Source organism: Leguminivora glycinivorella, chromosome 15 (genome assembly GCF_023078275.1).
Source record: "Leguminivora glycinivorella isolate SPB_JAAS2020 chromosome 15, LegGlyc_1.1, whole genome shotgun sequence".
In the NCBI taxonomy this organism is placed as follows: domain Eukaryota; kingdom Metazoa; phylum Arthropoda; class Insecta; order Lepidoptera; family Tortricidae; genus Leguminivora; species Leguminivora glycinivorella.
The window spans coordinates 8,901,445-8,918,546 of NC_062985.1; the positions used below are offsets into that span (position 1 = coordinate 8,901,445).

At 32.9% G+C, this 17,102-nt stretch overlaps 2 protein-coding genes across 4 annotated transcripts in view; one reads left to right on the forward strand and one right to left on the reverse strand.

Moving 5' to 3' along the window:
- Positions 1-17,102, forward strand: part of LOC125234011 (tyrosine-protein phosphatase non-receptor type 9-like) — a 169,932-nt gene that overhangs the window by 81,976 nt on the left and 70,854 nt on the right. The window lies entirely within an intron of this gene.
- LOC125234012 lies at positions 11,111-13,407 on the reverse strand. Its single transcript, XM_048140193.1, has 5 exons — positions 12,857-13,407; positions 12,545-12,616; positions 12,348-12,452; positions 12,129-12,239; positions 11,111-11,945 (listed from the first exon to the last, which is right to left on the reverse strand). Coding segments are annotated over exons 1-5 (675 nt in total). The 5' UTR covers positions 12,859-13,407; the 3' UTR covers positions 11,111-11,560.

The window sequence follows — 17,102 nt, forward strand, 5'->3', positions numbered from 1 at the left end:
ATTATCCACAAATATTCATGAAAAAAACCCTGCCTGCTAAGCCGCGGTCCCGGCGGATTCGAATCCCGGTAAGGGCATTTATTTGTGTGATGAGCATAGATATTTGTTCCTGAGTCTTGGATGTTTTCTGTGTATATAAGTATGTATTTATCTATATAAGTATGTATTTATATCGTCGCCTAGCACCCATAGTACAAGCTTTGCTTAGTTTGGGGCTAGGTTGATCTATGTAAGATGTCCCCCAATATTTTTGTTTATTATTTATTTACCTATTAAATAAGGTAGTAGTGCCACTCAAGGAGTAATTTTTGATATAAATCGCTTTAATATCGTAAATGTGTTAATTTTACTTTAAAATTTGTTTTCCAAATGAGCTTCTTAAAAATTGCAATGGTATTTCTGTCATATTTAAAAATATTTTAAGCGGGTTACTCACGTATTAAGTCGATATAGCGTTCGATATGTTTCGGCTCAATTTCGAGAGCCTTTCTCAAGAGTAGCGACACCCCGCCTTTACATGTCGAGAGCGCGACGCATACAATATTGCGACGCTTAAAATATTTTTAAATATGTATGAGTCTCACGGGAGTTTTATGGTATTTCTGTCATTCACAATATTCGAATTATTCGTTTTATCCGGATTTTAACGTGCAAATTATCCGAATTTCAAAATCAGCGGATATCCGGATTACAAGCCCTATTCGGTGTCACTCCTAAAGTAGGTACTTACAGGTGACCGTACCGACATATCGATACCTTTGGGTTCAATTGGCGTAAAGGACAAAATGCAGGTTTTCAGGAGAAGCAAAAAACAACTTTTTTTTTAGAAAAATGTTTATATCTTTTTTGTTTTTTGACCTATATTTGTGACGTATATAGAAAAATATGTAGATTTTTAGTATCCTTAACCTAGTGTAGCAACCGTAGTGATAAACTAAACGGTTTAGAAGTTAGATGGTTGTAAAGGACACGTCAAAATGCTATGGACGTCCTTTACACCCACGATTTTTTTGAACAATTAGAGTTGATAGGGTCGTAAATGACGGTCTTAGATGATTTTTATACAAATTCGGGGCGTAAATGTAACCGGAATGGTACAAATGGCAACTGTTTTTAGCTTAGTTTACAATTGAGAAACTTGAAAAATGTATAAAAACGTAGTTAATATGGCATAGAATAGCCACATTAGTGTTACAGTGTATATTTATCTAAATATTTAGCAAAGACAAAGAACAAGACTATTTTATATCTAGTTTTGCAATAAAGAAACAACATTTGCTTAAAAACTATCTAATATTTTGGAAAGTTATTATTTTAGTACTCGCCGCTGTCTCAATAAGTTACGCATTCAGTATTTAATTCTAGCAGGGAAACGCTTTCGTAGTTTAAGTAAATATAAAAACACTAATGGTAATCACGTAAACTTTAATCAACTGTGAACAGTAGACTATATTAATACGACAGTAATTTTAAGTCTAAAGTAGAAAGAAGTTCTAAGAATAACTAAGAGTAAAAGTATCACTATCACTATCACTACATAGTATAAAACAAAGTCGCTTTCTCTGTCCCTATGTCCCTATGTATGCTTAAATCTTTAAAACTACGCAACGGATTTTGATATGTTGATTCATATTTTTGATAATTTTAAAACAGAAGATTGTTATTTAGTCTTAAACCTGTTAAATAAGAATAATCTTAATTATGAGTTCAATCCTAGAAATATTATAGTCAATGCTTTAAGTACCTGGGTACATAGCCAAGTCACCAAACGCTAACGCTCATTCGCTAGCGAAACGCACCTGTTATTGTCGCACTAAATGTTAGTATAGTCTACTGTTAAAGTTTACTGCCGGCGTAGCTGAATGGCAATCGTCGACGCCAGACGCCGACAAAAATGCAGTCTGGTGCAATACGCAAGAGCGATAAAGATATATAGCTACGAAATAGATATTATCGTGAGCGTTTGTGCATTTGGATACCCTGATTACCATAGTGTTTTTTTTAATTACCTACATCTCGCCGCAGTATAATAATACTACGAAAGCGTTTCCCTGCTAGAATTAAAGACTGAATGCGTAACCTACTGACTATTCAGACAGCGAATACTAAAAAAATAACTTTGAATTTGTTGCCAAAGTATTAGATAGTTTTTAAGCAAATATTGTTTATTTATTACAAAACTGTATATAAAATATTAGTCTTGTTCTTTTTTTTTGCTAAGATAGCTTAGATAAATAATACACTGCATTAAACTAATGCAGCTATTCTATGCCATATTAAGTACGTTTTGATACATTTTTCCAGTTTTTAATTGTAAACTTAGCACAACATTTGTACCATTTCGGTTACAATTACGCCCCGACTTTGTATAAAAATCATCTAAGACCGTCATTTACGACCCTATCAAATCATGGGTGTAAAGGACGTTAATAGTATTCTGACGTGTCCTTTACAACCATCTATCTTCTAAATCGTTTAGTTTATCGCTACGGTTGCTACACTAGGTTAAAGATACTCGTAATCTGCATATTTTTCTTATACACGTCACAAATATAGGTCAAAAAAACAAAAAAAGTGGGTTTATCTTTCTCTTGAAACCTGCATTATATGTCCTTTACGACAATTGAACCCAAAGATATCGATTACAGTTGCGGATAAAATATTTTTAGTGCTGGTCGTAAAGGACGAAGAACAAAAAAACTTGTCCTTTACGCCCAACTTTATCACACCACTATAGAAAGTGATCCTTAGAAAGTAAGGGCTTAAAGGGCAACAATATATATCAAGGTGACTTACGACTATATATTTATTTGTAGATTTCCTTTACGACACAAATAATAATTTATAATTAATGACTTGATATTTACGCCCCTTCAGAAAAGCTATTTTTGCAAGTCCATAGTAGAAAATCTTGGTCGTAAAGGCAACTTTTTAAGAGATATCGAAATTTTAACTACACAGATCGATAGCGCTTAAAATTCTGAACAAAACTGTATATATAACTAATTTTCGCCAAAATGTCCTTTACGCCAATTGAACCCAGAGGTATCGAATTATGTCAATTAGGGACGCTGTTATTTGTAAAAAAATGAGAAAGCCTTATACGGTCAACCGGGGTGGCTTTAAAACGCAGGGGTGACTTTGAAAATTTAGTTTTAAAGTCATACTGTAAGTAAATTCGCGATTTTCTATGGTAGATTTACAAGAATATTTATTGATCTATTATCTATCTACTAGTTACATGAACAGTTTCAGTAAATAATGAATGATGTTAATTTTAAAGCCGTTCAAATACCATCAAAGTAACCCCAAATTTTCCTAAAGCCACCCCGGTTGACGTAGCTCTCCCGCTCTTACAATCCCGTACTTGTTGGACCTTGGTCGGTTTGGTCGTCTGTAGACAGTGTAGACACTAATACACTCTCCAACTACAGTTGTGTATTCCATGTAGATACACCAAGGGCCCAATTCTCAAAAGCTTTGTAACTTATTGTAATAATTTTCTAGAAATGTAAGTACTTATGCAAAATAAATAAAATATTTTTATTGCAGATAAAGGCTTTGACATAGATGATGAAGATCTAGTCTTCAAAAAAATATATATAGAGAAAAAACTACCCCATATCCAAGCGATTCTGATGACCTTGAGTTGGATGTAAGTGCTTATAGTGTGAGAAAGCTGTATAAAATATAATCTGCACTAATTTGTATAAATATGTGTGTTACTTAATCTGTGTGAATTTGTAATAGTGATATGTTTTTAAATGTTTTTAAGGACCAAGATGCAGTCCTTGAGAGAGCACAATCCATGCAATCCATTTATAGTGAACCGGAACCGGACGCGATGTGCCCTTGTTCATGCAAGCGTAATATAGTTGCAGTCGTTATAAGAAAAAAGTTAGAACAAGTTCCCGAAGAGAATTTACGGGCTTGTTTAGAAGATCTCGAAAATACAATAGAAAAATATTATTAAATGTGTATCAAGATTATGTGTACTCTATCATAATTATAGCTTCAGTGTAAAAGTCAGTAGGTGATTATTGGGAGTTTCAAATCAAAGATTTGAAAACTCCCAATATCACTTCATATTTAGGACTCGTACTCAGGTTTATTGGTGATTTAAAACTCTCAATAGGTTTTCAGATGATTTAAAACTCCTAATCGGCTTTCTCATGATTTGAAACTCTCAATAGGTTTTCTGATGATTTAAAACGCTCATGACGAATATATAGACAAAAGTTTATAAAACTCCGTTAATGATAAAACACCTTTCAAGTTAGTTGCACGTGCCTATTGACAAAATGAAGTTCGTAAAACAGTCTCAGAAATTGCAGTTGGATGCTGTTTGTTCTTTGTCCAATAAACGTTATTTTCGACATGGCTCGCTTTTACCCGACACCATTCGCTGTATAATATGTGGCCCATCGAACTGTGGAAAAACAAATTTAATTGTCGGTTTGCTGCTACATGAACATGGTCTACGCTTTCAAAATGTTTATGTATATTCTAAAACCTTATTTCAACCAATGTATCAATTTCTAGAGCAAGTTTTAAAGCTAGTTCCTTCAGTATCATTTCAAAAATATAACGCAAATGATGAAATCTTAAGTCCTCATACAGCAAACATGAATTCCATTATAATATTTGATGATGTTGCGTGTGAAAATCAAAATAATATACGAGATTACTTTGCAATGGGAAGGCATAAAAATATAGATAGCTTTTATCTAAATCAGACGTATAGTAAAATACCTAAACAATTAATAAGAGATAATGCTAACTTAATTATTCTTTTTAAACAGGATGATATTAATTTAAAGCATGTTTATGATGAACATGTAGGAAGTGATATGTCATGGTCTCAATTTCGTGAAATGTGTGCACAAGTATGGAAGATCCCGTTTGATTACTTAGTCATAAATAAAGATTGTAATAGAAATTCAGGCTGTTATAGAAAAGGATTTGATACATTTATAATTCTAGATTGACTTGATATATAAAGCATAGTATTACATTAAACACTTATTGCTTAAAATGAAACCATCTAGTTCAGACATGGAACATAAAATTAATGAAGAAAAATTGTTTAAACAAAAAGTACTCAAATCTGCTGAAGCAGTAAGAAAAAAAGTTAAACGCATTCGTGATGTTAAATCAAACGATAATATGATGTTGGAAGCAATGTTAAAACCAATCACAGACCCACTTGGTGAAATGGTAAAAAAACATAGTAGTAATGATAACAATCTAATCATTAGTGACTCAGATTTTGATAACGATAGGTTTAAATGGAACAAGCCAGTAAAAACATTGAAATATAGTCCTTCAGAAGATGGGATGAAAGAAAGTTTGGATAATAAAACTTTGTTGAGAAAGTCATTTGAATCTGAACCAAATTATAGTGAAAATGAATTAAATGATAGTGATTCTTCATCTCAAGAAAGTGTGAACCAAAGTGATTCTGATACAACAAATAATATTTCATTTAGAACGTCAGACTCGTTTCCTTCTCCTCGCGATGATCCCGCTTGGCAGAAACAATATTTTATCATGAACATTCCATTTGGTGTACGAAATGAGCGTGGAAAGCTAATGCTTGGATCTTACCCAATTTCTGTTAATGATGATAAACTCGTGATAGGTGGAGAAAGTTATTTTTTAACACAAGGCTTACATGATTTGTTGTTTAAGAAAGTACCTGACTTAAAACTAGTAACTGAAGATGATAAACGATTATATAAAACATTGTTAATGAAAACGAATGCACATAGACGCGACTTTGATCCAAAGAAACCCATAAAAAGCAACAAGGGTATGAAATATTTAAACCTTATAAAACCTCTTTTCAAATTATCCAAACAGCGCACAGTAAGTGAAGAATATATATCCGGTAAAGGTTTACCATCAATGAAAAAAGTAAAAAGAGATATTTCATATGTATATTGGGATGATCCAAACGAATTAGTTGACAGATTAAAACTGCTTATAGCATCGCGTGACGCTGGAAATACAGGGTTAGATAACGAGATAATATCCATAATTGAAGAATTACGTGAAGCAGGCTTAATAAATAATATATAAATGTATATACTCTTACCTTTCCCATCAGTTGAAGTTTGACTTTCAAGTAAAAAATGAATATAGACAAATTCGGTCACCATGTTCATAAACGTTTGCGTACTGATGAAATCTCTGAGCTCAAGTACAAGGCTTTGCTTCGAACAGAAGCAGGAAATTTTGATCTAAAAACTATAAGATTAAAAGGGGTTGTTAAACCATTATCTTCCGATGATGCAGTTAACAAGCAGTACGTTGATGAACACATTCAAAACATGTACGAAAAGAAGTATATAGACTCTTTGTTTAACACAATAAATAATCAAATTCACCAACTCGTAACTCAGTTAAAACTGAACTTTTATACGAAGAAGGAGATAGACGATATTTTAAAAAAATATAATAATGATAAAACAACAAATAGTGAACGAGATCCACAGGTCAGCGCGAAGAAATTTTAAGCGACGATCGGTTGTACTACAAGGAATTGATGATTTATGGCAAGCCGATTTGATAGATTTACAAAAGCTTCATACTGTTAACAGAGGATATAAATATATTTTAACCGTTATTGACACATTTTCAAAGTATGCATGGTGTACACCTATTAAGTCTAAAACTAAAACAGAAGTCAAAGATGCATTTGAACTAATAATAAAAACATCTAAACGAAGACCTAAAAACTTACAAACTGACCTAGGAAAAGAATTCTACAATCAAGAATTCGATTTCTACTTAAAATTATTAAAAGTTAATCATTACTCAACTTATTCAATTAAGAAGGCATCTATTGTTGAAAGGCTGATAAAGACACTTAAGTCTAAGCTCTACAAACATTTTGCATTAGTTGGTAACTATAAATGGGTTGGTAAGCCATTAGACGATGTAGTAAAATCATATAATCAGACTGTGCATCGCACAACAAAAATAAAACCTATTGATGTAAATTTTGATAATGAAATGCAAGTATTAAAAAATATTAAAAAATCACTATCCAATTTGTCTTATAAATCGAACAAATTCAATATAGGAGATTGTGTACTCATTAGCAAGTATAAAAATGCCTTTCACAAAGGTTACACACCTAATTGGTCAACAGAACTTTTCACTATTACTCACGTGAATCGCACTCAACCTGTTACGTATCACATTCAAGACCAGCATAAAAACACTATACTCGGTACATTTTACGAGGAAGAACTTCTGAAAACCAACCATCCAAACGTTTACCTTGTAGAAAAGGTTATTAAAAGAAAGGGTAGAAAGTTGTATGTTAAATGGTTGGGCCTTAATAATAGCGAAAACAGTTGGATCGATAAAAGTGCGGTTGTTTAAAGATATTTATATAATTTCCTTTTAATGATAGTGTTATTATCTCACGAGATATGAAAGGGAAAGGACTGTTAAACAGCGCTATTAATAATTTACCCTTTGAATTACACTTACCTGGTTATAACTATTGTGGTCCGGGAACAAAATTGCGCAAAAGGTTGCAGAGAGGCGATAAAGGAATTAATGCGCTAGATAATGCGTGTATGAAACACGACATTGTGTACCATAAAAAAAACTTGTGCATTAAAAAATGTAATATGTATGAAAAAATGGTATTTAGAAAATCACGTTCCTCTTTGAATAAATGAATGTGCTAAATAAAACGCATTTTATTAACCTGTAAATTATACTCCTGAAAACAATGTTTAAATCAACTCATGATACGATATTGTACTCATAATACAGGTATACGATCATAACATAAGTATCCTGAGTTGATTTAAACATTGTACATAAATATGGTGGGTTTAAAAAAGAAAAACTAATGTTTTTTTTTAAAGTTTATTTAATAATAATATACATACTGGCATAGCTAACTTAAAAAGTAAAGTAGGTGTTTACAAATTAGTTCAAAGTTTCCTTTAAAATATCACTATATAACTATATTTAGAAAAATGAAGCATGTCCCCACGCAAGTGTGTGAATATTGTCTTTTAATATTACTCGTTTATCATCATTCGAAGATAGTGCTACTTTATTAAGAGATTGTGTGAAAATTTCGTGTTTGATAGACTTAAATACTGCATTATTTTTTCGTAACAATTCTTTATTGAATAAAACATGTTCATAATCACTAAATTGAAGATCTCTGACCGCATGCTTTTTTGTGCCCTTTGCTTTCTTGAACTGTTTTTCTTGTGTTTTGAAGCAGTATAATTTCGACCTAAGTCCCACAAACTGATCAATTATTTTACCTCCTACCTCATCTTTAAATAACCCTAACACCTTTTTATTTTTTTGGCATATGCCATATATATTATCCGCTGGGTAATTACTTGTATCTAAGTACCGACCAAAATGTAACTTTAAATCTCTGTACAAATCATCTGTTTTTATTAAATACAAAAATGAATCGGTATCAGTATAGCACAAACTAAGATTTTCTCCATAAAACGGCTTCATATGAGAATAGTGGAAGTTGTACATGTGAGATTTAGATATTTCTAAAACAGTAAATCCTATGTAAATTGGTTTATCGAGCGTAATCTGTTCAGGATTCATTTGAATGGCGACTAAATCTTCAGTAAACACACTTGCACTATGAAAATTAGGACGTGCTATTAATACTTCGGCACTAGCTTTTTCTTAGTTTTGTTCTTGTCGTCAACCCACTGATTAACTAACATTACATTTGTCCTATTTTCTATAGATTCTAACGTTTTACCGAAAAGACTGTTATTGAGAAGTTTATAAAAGTTCATCTGAAATTCTGATTTTGCATTTTTTCTCAACTCCGTGTTCAATTCAATATACTGCTGTATAAATCGACTTTGCTTAAATTGAATAACTCTATGTATTTTTTTTAATTTTAAACCATGACTCAAACAAGTTTTTAAATGCATATAATGAATAACATATTCATATTTGTCGTACAAGTTCGGAATCAGCTTGGGATTTTTCGAACCGGGGGGTACAAATCTTTGTGGGCAAAATGGAATATCATTATGTAAGTTATGTAGGTATTCTGGATATTCTAAATCTACTTCTAATATGAAACCGTACGGGCTATTATCTGGCACATCTAGAAAATTTATTTTGTCAATTTCATCTTTACTCAATAACTTGAAATCGCCATACGGTAAATTACTGCACATTGCAAAACCGTAAAGATTGTTACAGTCCATATAAAACAAGAAAGAATCCGGGACAGATGTGTCATAATCGGTCATGTATTTATTATTAGCACGTGCATATCTCGTAGAGCAAAGGCAAACACCTCCTCGAATTCCTTTTTGTATCATTCGAATTATTTCAAGATCATTTATGAGTTCTAATTTAACGTTAGTAATAAGCAACATTGCGTCAAAGCTTAAAGATGGAGTTGTCATGTAAAATGCGGGGTCTAACTTGTAGTTTAACATAGAGGTATGTCTAAAGTTTTCAAATATATCAGCCAATAACAACACATCTGACTTGAGGTAGAGGTCGGTATAGTCACCCAATGTCTTTATATTAAATATGTTCCAGACATGCTTAGCTCGGTTATATTCAGAGTTCGAAATAGGACTATCAGATATTGAGCTGTAAAAATAACGTTGTGGTGGTAGTTTGTTTTCTTTGTAAATATCCCAGCAGGTAATATATTCATACGGATAAATGCCCTTACTTCTAAGTAGCCCGAATTGAATATGATCAGGAAAGAAACTTCGTAAATGAACAAAGTCTTCATTATTCAAATCAGTCGCTAGTTTTTCTAAACTGGTTCCTAAAAACTTGAATGAATCGACAAAACGTACAGGCACAAACTCGTCTTTATTTATGTGGAAAAACTTAGTGAAAGAAATATAATTTTCTTTGTTTTTTGCTATGACCTTTAACCTACCAGTCATTTCTCCTAATTCACGAATAAACAAATGACAATCATAGCCTGATAAATTATGAAAAAATACCGGTATAAACTTTGGTAAACGAAATTGAATATTGCAAAACGAATGAGCAGCGCCTCTAAAGCTACCTGTGAGGTGACAATGATCTCTAACTGCATCGTCTAACAGCAATTTATTACAAAGAAAACAATACTTCGCATTTTTAAACTGGTTTTCTTCGTCCTTTGTAAGCTTTAATGGAGCAGGGCTATTATATATTTCCTTTATCTTAGTTACATCACTTTTCAGATAGGTGAGAAATTTACTAACGCAATCTAGCCCCCTATAACTAACATATTTGTTGAGTGAGCTATCATAAGAACACACAATATAATACGCAAAGGCAGCCGGAACGTGTTTATGTAACGTGGTAGTACACTTTGAATTAAGCTCATCATCTGTTTTAGGTTGTAATATACATTCAAAATCGGCATATATTACAAACGGATTTAATTGCATTCGTTCAAAATGTTTGAACTGGATGTGAGTGCCGGGATCGGGTAATACTGTTGCAACACCACCACAAACATGCTTATTAAATTTATCCTCGTTGTTAAAAAATAATAAACACTCATCACAAAAATAAATTTTTCCATTATGTTTCGTTAACTGTGTCTTTAAAAGTCTACCTAAATTTTTTATCAAGCAATAATGTGATTGGTTACCCTTTTCCAGCATTAACAAATTAACATGATGTTTGCGTTTTGTCTTAGTTTTGTATAATGGTCCAACAACTTCATTTTTTCTTAATCCATAAACATTAATGCTTATATTTGGGTTATTATTTTCAAATATTTTGATATCAGAGAGGCCAACAGGGAAGGTCATGTTTTTTATATTGAGAAAGTTATCGAAATGAGGATAAGACGCTATACGATCCTGATTGTTTTGTACGGGAAATAATGCGGCAATTATGCTCCATAAAAAACAGAAATTGTCATTGTTTTTAATATTTACACAAGCTCTTCGATGTTTTATTAACTTTGGTAATTCTATAAATCTAGACGCTCTAAGAGGATTGATTATATTTGTTTATGTTTATCTCGAGATATAAGTTTCGTAGAAAGCTCCAGCCACTGTCCCGTTCTTGAAATTCATCAATTTTCGTGCTCAATGTCTTCAAAATGGTTGAAAATATTTCTTTAAATTCGTAACTTTGATGTAAAATGATATTTTGCGTAGCGAATGATTTAATTTCACATGCTTCATTTTTCGGCAAACCAAATTCAGCAAACAGTTCAAAGTTAACCTTTATAGATCCAAAAGCAAGCCTTCTCGCTTCGAGAATATGTTTAATATGTCTACGAAGAGCGCACAGAAACTTTACCGGTGAGTCATGGAGGCTACTCTCTGGTCCACGCACTCTGTATGATGCTATTCTACTACGGAAAGCGCTGCTTATTTTTTCAATATCAGGAGTTAATTGAACAGAGTTATTATTTTTATGCAAGTTAGTGCGCAAGTGAGCAGAAAAGGCTTTACTTGGAATACTTATGTCACACACTGAACAAAATATGGAGCTATTATGAGGCATTTTGCCTATTGACATAGGAATAGACTAAATTAGACGTAAAAAAGATTAAAGATTATTGGCTTTTTTTATCTGGGAAAAAGGTTCCTTCATCTGTAAAGTCGTCCTTACAACGCTTTAGAATCTTATTTATTCCATCTACTATATCCGAAACGGAATCCACACGATATTTAAAATTAACCAGCGCTTTCTCCCAACGGGCTTCAGATGGAACGTTTTGAATATCTACTACGTTATACAGTTTAAGATCAATAAAAAGATCACCGGTTAACGAAGCTGTGCGACGCACGTAGCCGCCTGGGACGCGACGTATCAGCACGGACGACAGAGAGTTGGCAGCGGATGCTCGACGCTGGGCTTCAACATGTCCTTCGTCACCCCAGTTTGAAAACCAGCCTGGCTTACAATCAGGTGTCTCTTTCTTCGACTTGGTTGTCGTACTGGAATATTAAAAACTTATTTATATTATCGAATACAACAAAATATAATTAGTTAATTAGGTAAGTACTTAACATTTAAGAATTTAAATACTATGGTTTAAAATGTTTAGATTCAAAGGCTAATTACAATTAGTTAAGTAAATATATGTATTACATATAAAATAACTGAATTGAATTAATTACCTTTTAGTTTTGTCTTCTTCATCAAGGTCAGTGTCACTGTCCTGCAACGTATCAGTTATTAACACGGACGATGCGTGCTTTTTCACAGTTTTCTTTGGTTTGATCTTCTTGCTGTAATATTAAAAACTTTATATTACTTCCAGTTCTCATAAATAAAGAGAAATAAATAAAAAGTTCGCATTTGTAGACAAGTTTTCAAACACAGTTTTAATTAATTACCTTTTACTAGCACATTCTTCGACGACGTTTCTGTCCAGCGACCAGCCCGCGTCACGTTTCGGGATCTGAGAAGCGTTTTTCCTTTTGGTTGTTTTCTTCTGAGTCCTACAATACATAGTGATTATCCATCAGATCATTAATAATAACAAAAATTAATAATAAGTCAATAAAATCTTAAATTTAATTAAAATACATACTTTAATGATCCAGATTCATCCTCAGAGTCGAGGTCTTTCTTAGACTGGATTACATGGTACTCAAAGTCAGACCTGAAAATAAAAAATAAGATTCTGTTATGTTCAGTCGAACGAGATTTCACAGTTGTACTTGTACCTCTCTCCAGCGAGGGTTATAAATTTTAAGTTAAAGTTAATACCAATACGCACTTAACTCGCATAAAACTGCTACTTAGAAGGATACTTATCGGTAAATTTAATCGAGAACAAACATCACTCAACACCATATTCAGAATAGTTTATAGCTAAATAAAATATTACAAACTTACGAACATTGTTTCAAGGTGAATTTCTCCGTGTACGTAAAACTCGCACTGTAACACTTGCACTTGTTAGAAAATAGTAGAGGAAATGAATAAGCCAGGGGTTTTATTAATAAAACGAAACTGACGTAAAGTCATGAGTTAACAACCTAAAAGCAAATTATAACTAACATAAACTACAACATTTGCAAAAATACAGTAAGAAACCAATATAATACAAAGGTTGATCATCACTGTAATATAATATTCAACTCAGCTAATTATTGAAAAACAAAAGTGTAATATTTCTTTTGTCGGAAACAAGAACGAATGTCGCCGCGTTAAGACCGCGTTCAATGTGCAAGCTATAATAGCTAATAGCTATACTATATTTTGTTACTACGAAGTTATAAATAGAGCATTTAACAAATTAAAATTACAACAGTTCGAGATTTCAAGCCGGGTGCATTATCAGTTTCAAAATCAGAATGGTATGTATTTTACTTTTATTATATTCTGGTATCTTTGAGTACTTTTATTTGGTGTTGAAATATATTTAACTTGATATTTTTTTACAGGGCTCGCAACCTATTAACCACGCTGCTGAAATGACTGAAACCACACCATTTTATTCGCAAGTTTGTGAAAAACCGAATGATCCGCTCAATTATTCTCAAGACATGGATGCGTACCTGAAATACCAGGATTTGCTCCTGAATCCATCTTTAGAAATTCCATTATCAGGTACACCAGCAAAAAGTCAGAAGAAAATCGCTAAGAAAGGAAAGAGGAAAATAAAAGAAATGGGTTTAAATTCCCATGTCATCAGAAAGGTTACAAAAGGAAAGCGTCTGATTAAAATCAGTATATCCGATTTGGAGCAATCAAATATCGAATCTAATGGGGTTACAGTACAATATGTTGTTCAAGATGACTATGATGAGTTATTAAATGCAACTGAAGGTCTGGTAGAAAAAATTGTAAAAAAGTTGAGTGAAGTGAGTAATTATTAGAAAATTTTATGTTATAAAATGTACTTTACTTTTTAGTTAGTCGTCGTGCTTGTAATATATCTCATTACTTAAATAAAATGGTTTCATGATAAATTAATTGTTTTATTTTTAACATACTAAAACATAGAGAATAAATACGATATTATTTTTAGAGTTTTACCACTCACAATATAGTTGAAATATGTATACTGAGATCTATTATATATCAAAACCATTTATAATTCATGTAAATCGTGATCATTTCATAAGATAAACATAGCGAGTGAGCAACCAGGTAAACTGACTCAAATTACAACTAAATGAGTGATTGCAATTTCGCATACTGTTCAATGTATGTCATGATTTTAATATAATCAAAATTTGAACCTTATATCTTTATGAAAAGTTCTGCTTTGCAAAGTGCAGTATATGACATACGCTAGCCTTTAATTTATACTGAACTCTTTGTTATGGGTGTCAAAGAAGATCATATTTTATATACGTTATTTTAAACCATATATTACAAAATTCGTAGTAGATATGACGTGGGAGTACGTAATCCGAAACAGCCAATAGCATAACTGGGTCTACATCACACTTATAAAGTTTTTACAATGTTTCATATAAATAAAAATGGTGATGTGTAGTATGTCGGGTTGTGACGACCGACAACCTCAACACGTAAACCATTCCTTGGCTTGGCCAACCGAGGCATGTAGTGTTGAATTCGAGACTTGGGGATCTCTGTATTTACGCGGTCGATAGATATGGAATCCCATACCCGGAGGGGGTCAAACTCAATCGATGCATGTAAAACGCGACTACACCAGAGTTCACACTTTGGGGGTCCATTCGTGTTCTGCGACGCTGACGAGCTGATCAGACACGTTGTGTGTAAACGCCACTGTCAATCGAGCAAACGCTTGAGAGAGACCACATCTGAGATTGGCCACCTCGGAGAGTGTGTTGCGTTAAGCTTTTGCTATTTAATATCATACCTAACTTAACTTTACGGCTTACATTTTCGAAATGGACCATTTAACAACGAACACCATACTTCATCTGTTTCAATCAAATGAACGAATCCGAAATGTTAAGTTAAAAATCTGATTGCGCTTTTACAGTTCACAAGTTCTAATTCTAAATATGCAATCGTAAACCTTGTGTGCTTTTTAAACCATCAGAAAACCTATTGAGAGTTTCAAATCATGAGAAAGCCGATTAGGAGTTTTAAATCATCAGAAAACCTATTGAGAGTTTCAAATCATGAGAAAGCCGATTAGGAGTTTTAAATCATCTGAAAACCTATTGAGAGTTTCAAATCATGAGAAAGCCGATTAGGAGTTTTAAATCATCTGAACACCTATTGGGAGTTTTAAATCACCAATAAACCTGAGTACGAGTCCTAAATATGAAGTGATATTGGGAGTTTTCAAATCTTTGATTTGAAACTCCCAATAATCACCTACTAAAGTCGATCATATTTTGGTACATTCGTTAGTGAAATATCGTTATAAAATAAGGGTTATTCCACTAGTCAGAGTTACCACTAAGTTGTTACCAGTGGTAACTACAATGTTATTTTCCCATAGGCAATTACTGGAAAGATTATATCATAAGATTCAAAAGTTTTGTTTTATTTTATACACATGTAAAGCATGACCAGAAATATATGACTACGCGCCATGTAGCGGAATTTCATTAAAACTATATAGTCATCATACTATACTGAACTGTCACTCCATACATCAGAATAACAGCGCACTCCTGCCTGACAATAGTTATTTATATTTCTGGTCAGGCTTTAGTTTCTTAACCATACTTACCATATCCAACGCGATCAATGTTATTTTCACCAAATCTAATGGCAACAGCTGAGACTGTTTCCTCACCTTTAATTGATTGGCCTCAATGGCCACTGCGTAAGAGTCGTTAGAGGTGCACATTGAATTAGAGCACACAAATATTATTTCAGTAGTTGCCTAATATCAAGGACGATATATACCGGGACTGACAAAGCCCATACAAAAGTTTACCCCTGAAATGTCCCATACATTTCCGAGCGATTATTTCCGAAAAAATTAATAATATCAAAAAATGTTAGTAGTAAACCCCTATTCATTTTTTAATACCTATCCAACAATAGGTATAAACATAAACATAAACATAAACATAATTTTTATTGAAAACAAGTATTGCATATTTACATTACATCCAACAAATACTTAAAATTATCGATGGTTTACATTTGCCTGAACTAGGGAAACCCTGTGTTTCAGGCGAGAGGTACGGCAAAACAAGGTTCAAACTTAATTTAATTCAATTTTAATGTTCACTTACAAAATGTATTTATTTATCATTTATCAGACGTCAGGGTTGAAATGAAAAAGAAATCTCTCCCCACTTTACGTGTAGGGGGGGCGGGCACCCTAATAATGTTCTCATGCAATGATTAGTTGGTTTCGATTTAGCTTAATATATTTTTTGTTCTTATTTATGGTGTCTGTATTTAGCTCTGCCGTGAAAAATATTTAAAGAAATAAGGAGGCCGTTTCATCATCGCCACCAGTACAAAACAAGGTCCCACGTAAGAAGAAAATAAACATCGACGACTTCGATACAGGCACAAGCTTCATGAATTTTAGGCTGTGTGGAAGTAGCAAGTCTTCAAACCTAGCTTATTAAATTGTCATTCTCTAAAACCATGCTTTAATTTTCTACAAATATTAACGCGAAACGAAACCCAATACTCGCTGTCCCGATTATACATGACGTCGGCACATTATTGCCATATGAAAACGATTTGTAGCGACACTCTTCCAGGGTCAAATAAAAACTTGTCAGGCTTTAGTTACTAAAAAAAATCCGGATTTAATCCGGAGTTCGGATTTTGCCCTAAAAATAATCCGAAAATCCGGATTTTATATTATTGCAATCCCTAGGTATAACCCAAATAACCCAATCCTTTCAGAAAATATTTACTTTATCACAAAATTATTTTAAACTTTCTTTTTGACATCGAAAAGGCTTTAGTTTTTTACATACCGAATAACTTTATTTCGGTATCATGATTCCTTTTAAGATAATTACATTATGTATAAGGTAAGGAATAATATTTAGAATACCTAAAATATGACAAATTTGCATTCTATTCAAATCAGTACGAGTATACTTCACGGAGTCCAAAACTATACGCAAATCAGAAGTCCAAAACTAGAAAAAATATAGATAGAGAGCGATTGCGGGCGCCGGTCGGCTCGAGCGCGAGTACTTGCGCCGCCGGCG

Bases quoted from the DNA above. Each gene is read 5' to 3' on its own strand.
- LOC125234012 (XM_048140193.1), bottom strand. The intron at 12,240-12,347 runs GTAATTAATTAA...TTAATATTACAG, and splicing joins GAAGAATGTGCTAGTAAAAG to CAAGAAGATCAAACCAAAGA. The intron at 11,946-12,128 runs GTAATTAATTCA...TTAATATTCCAG, and splicing joins GAAGAAGACAAAACTAAAAG to TACGACAACCAAGTCGAAGA.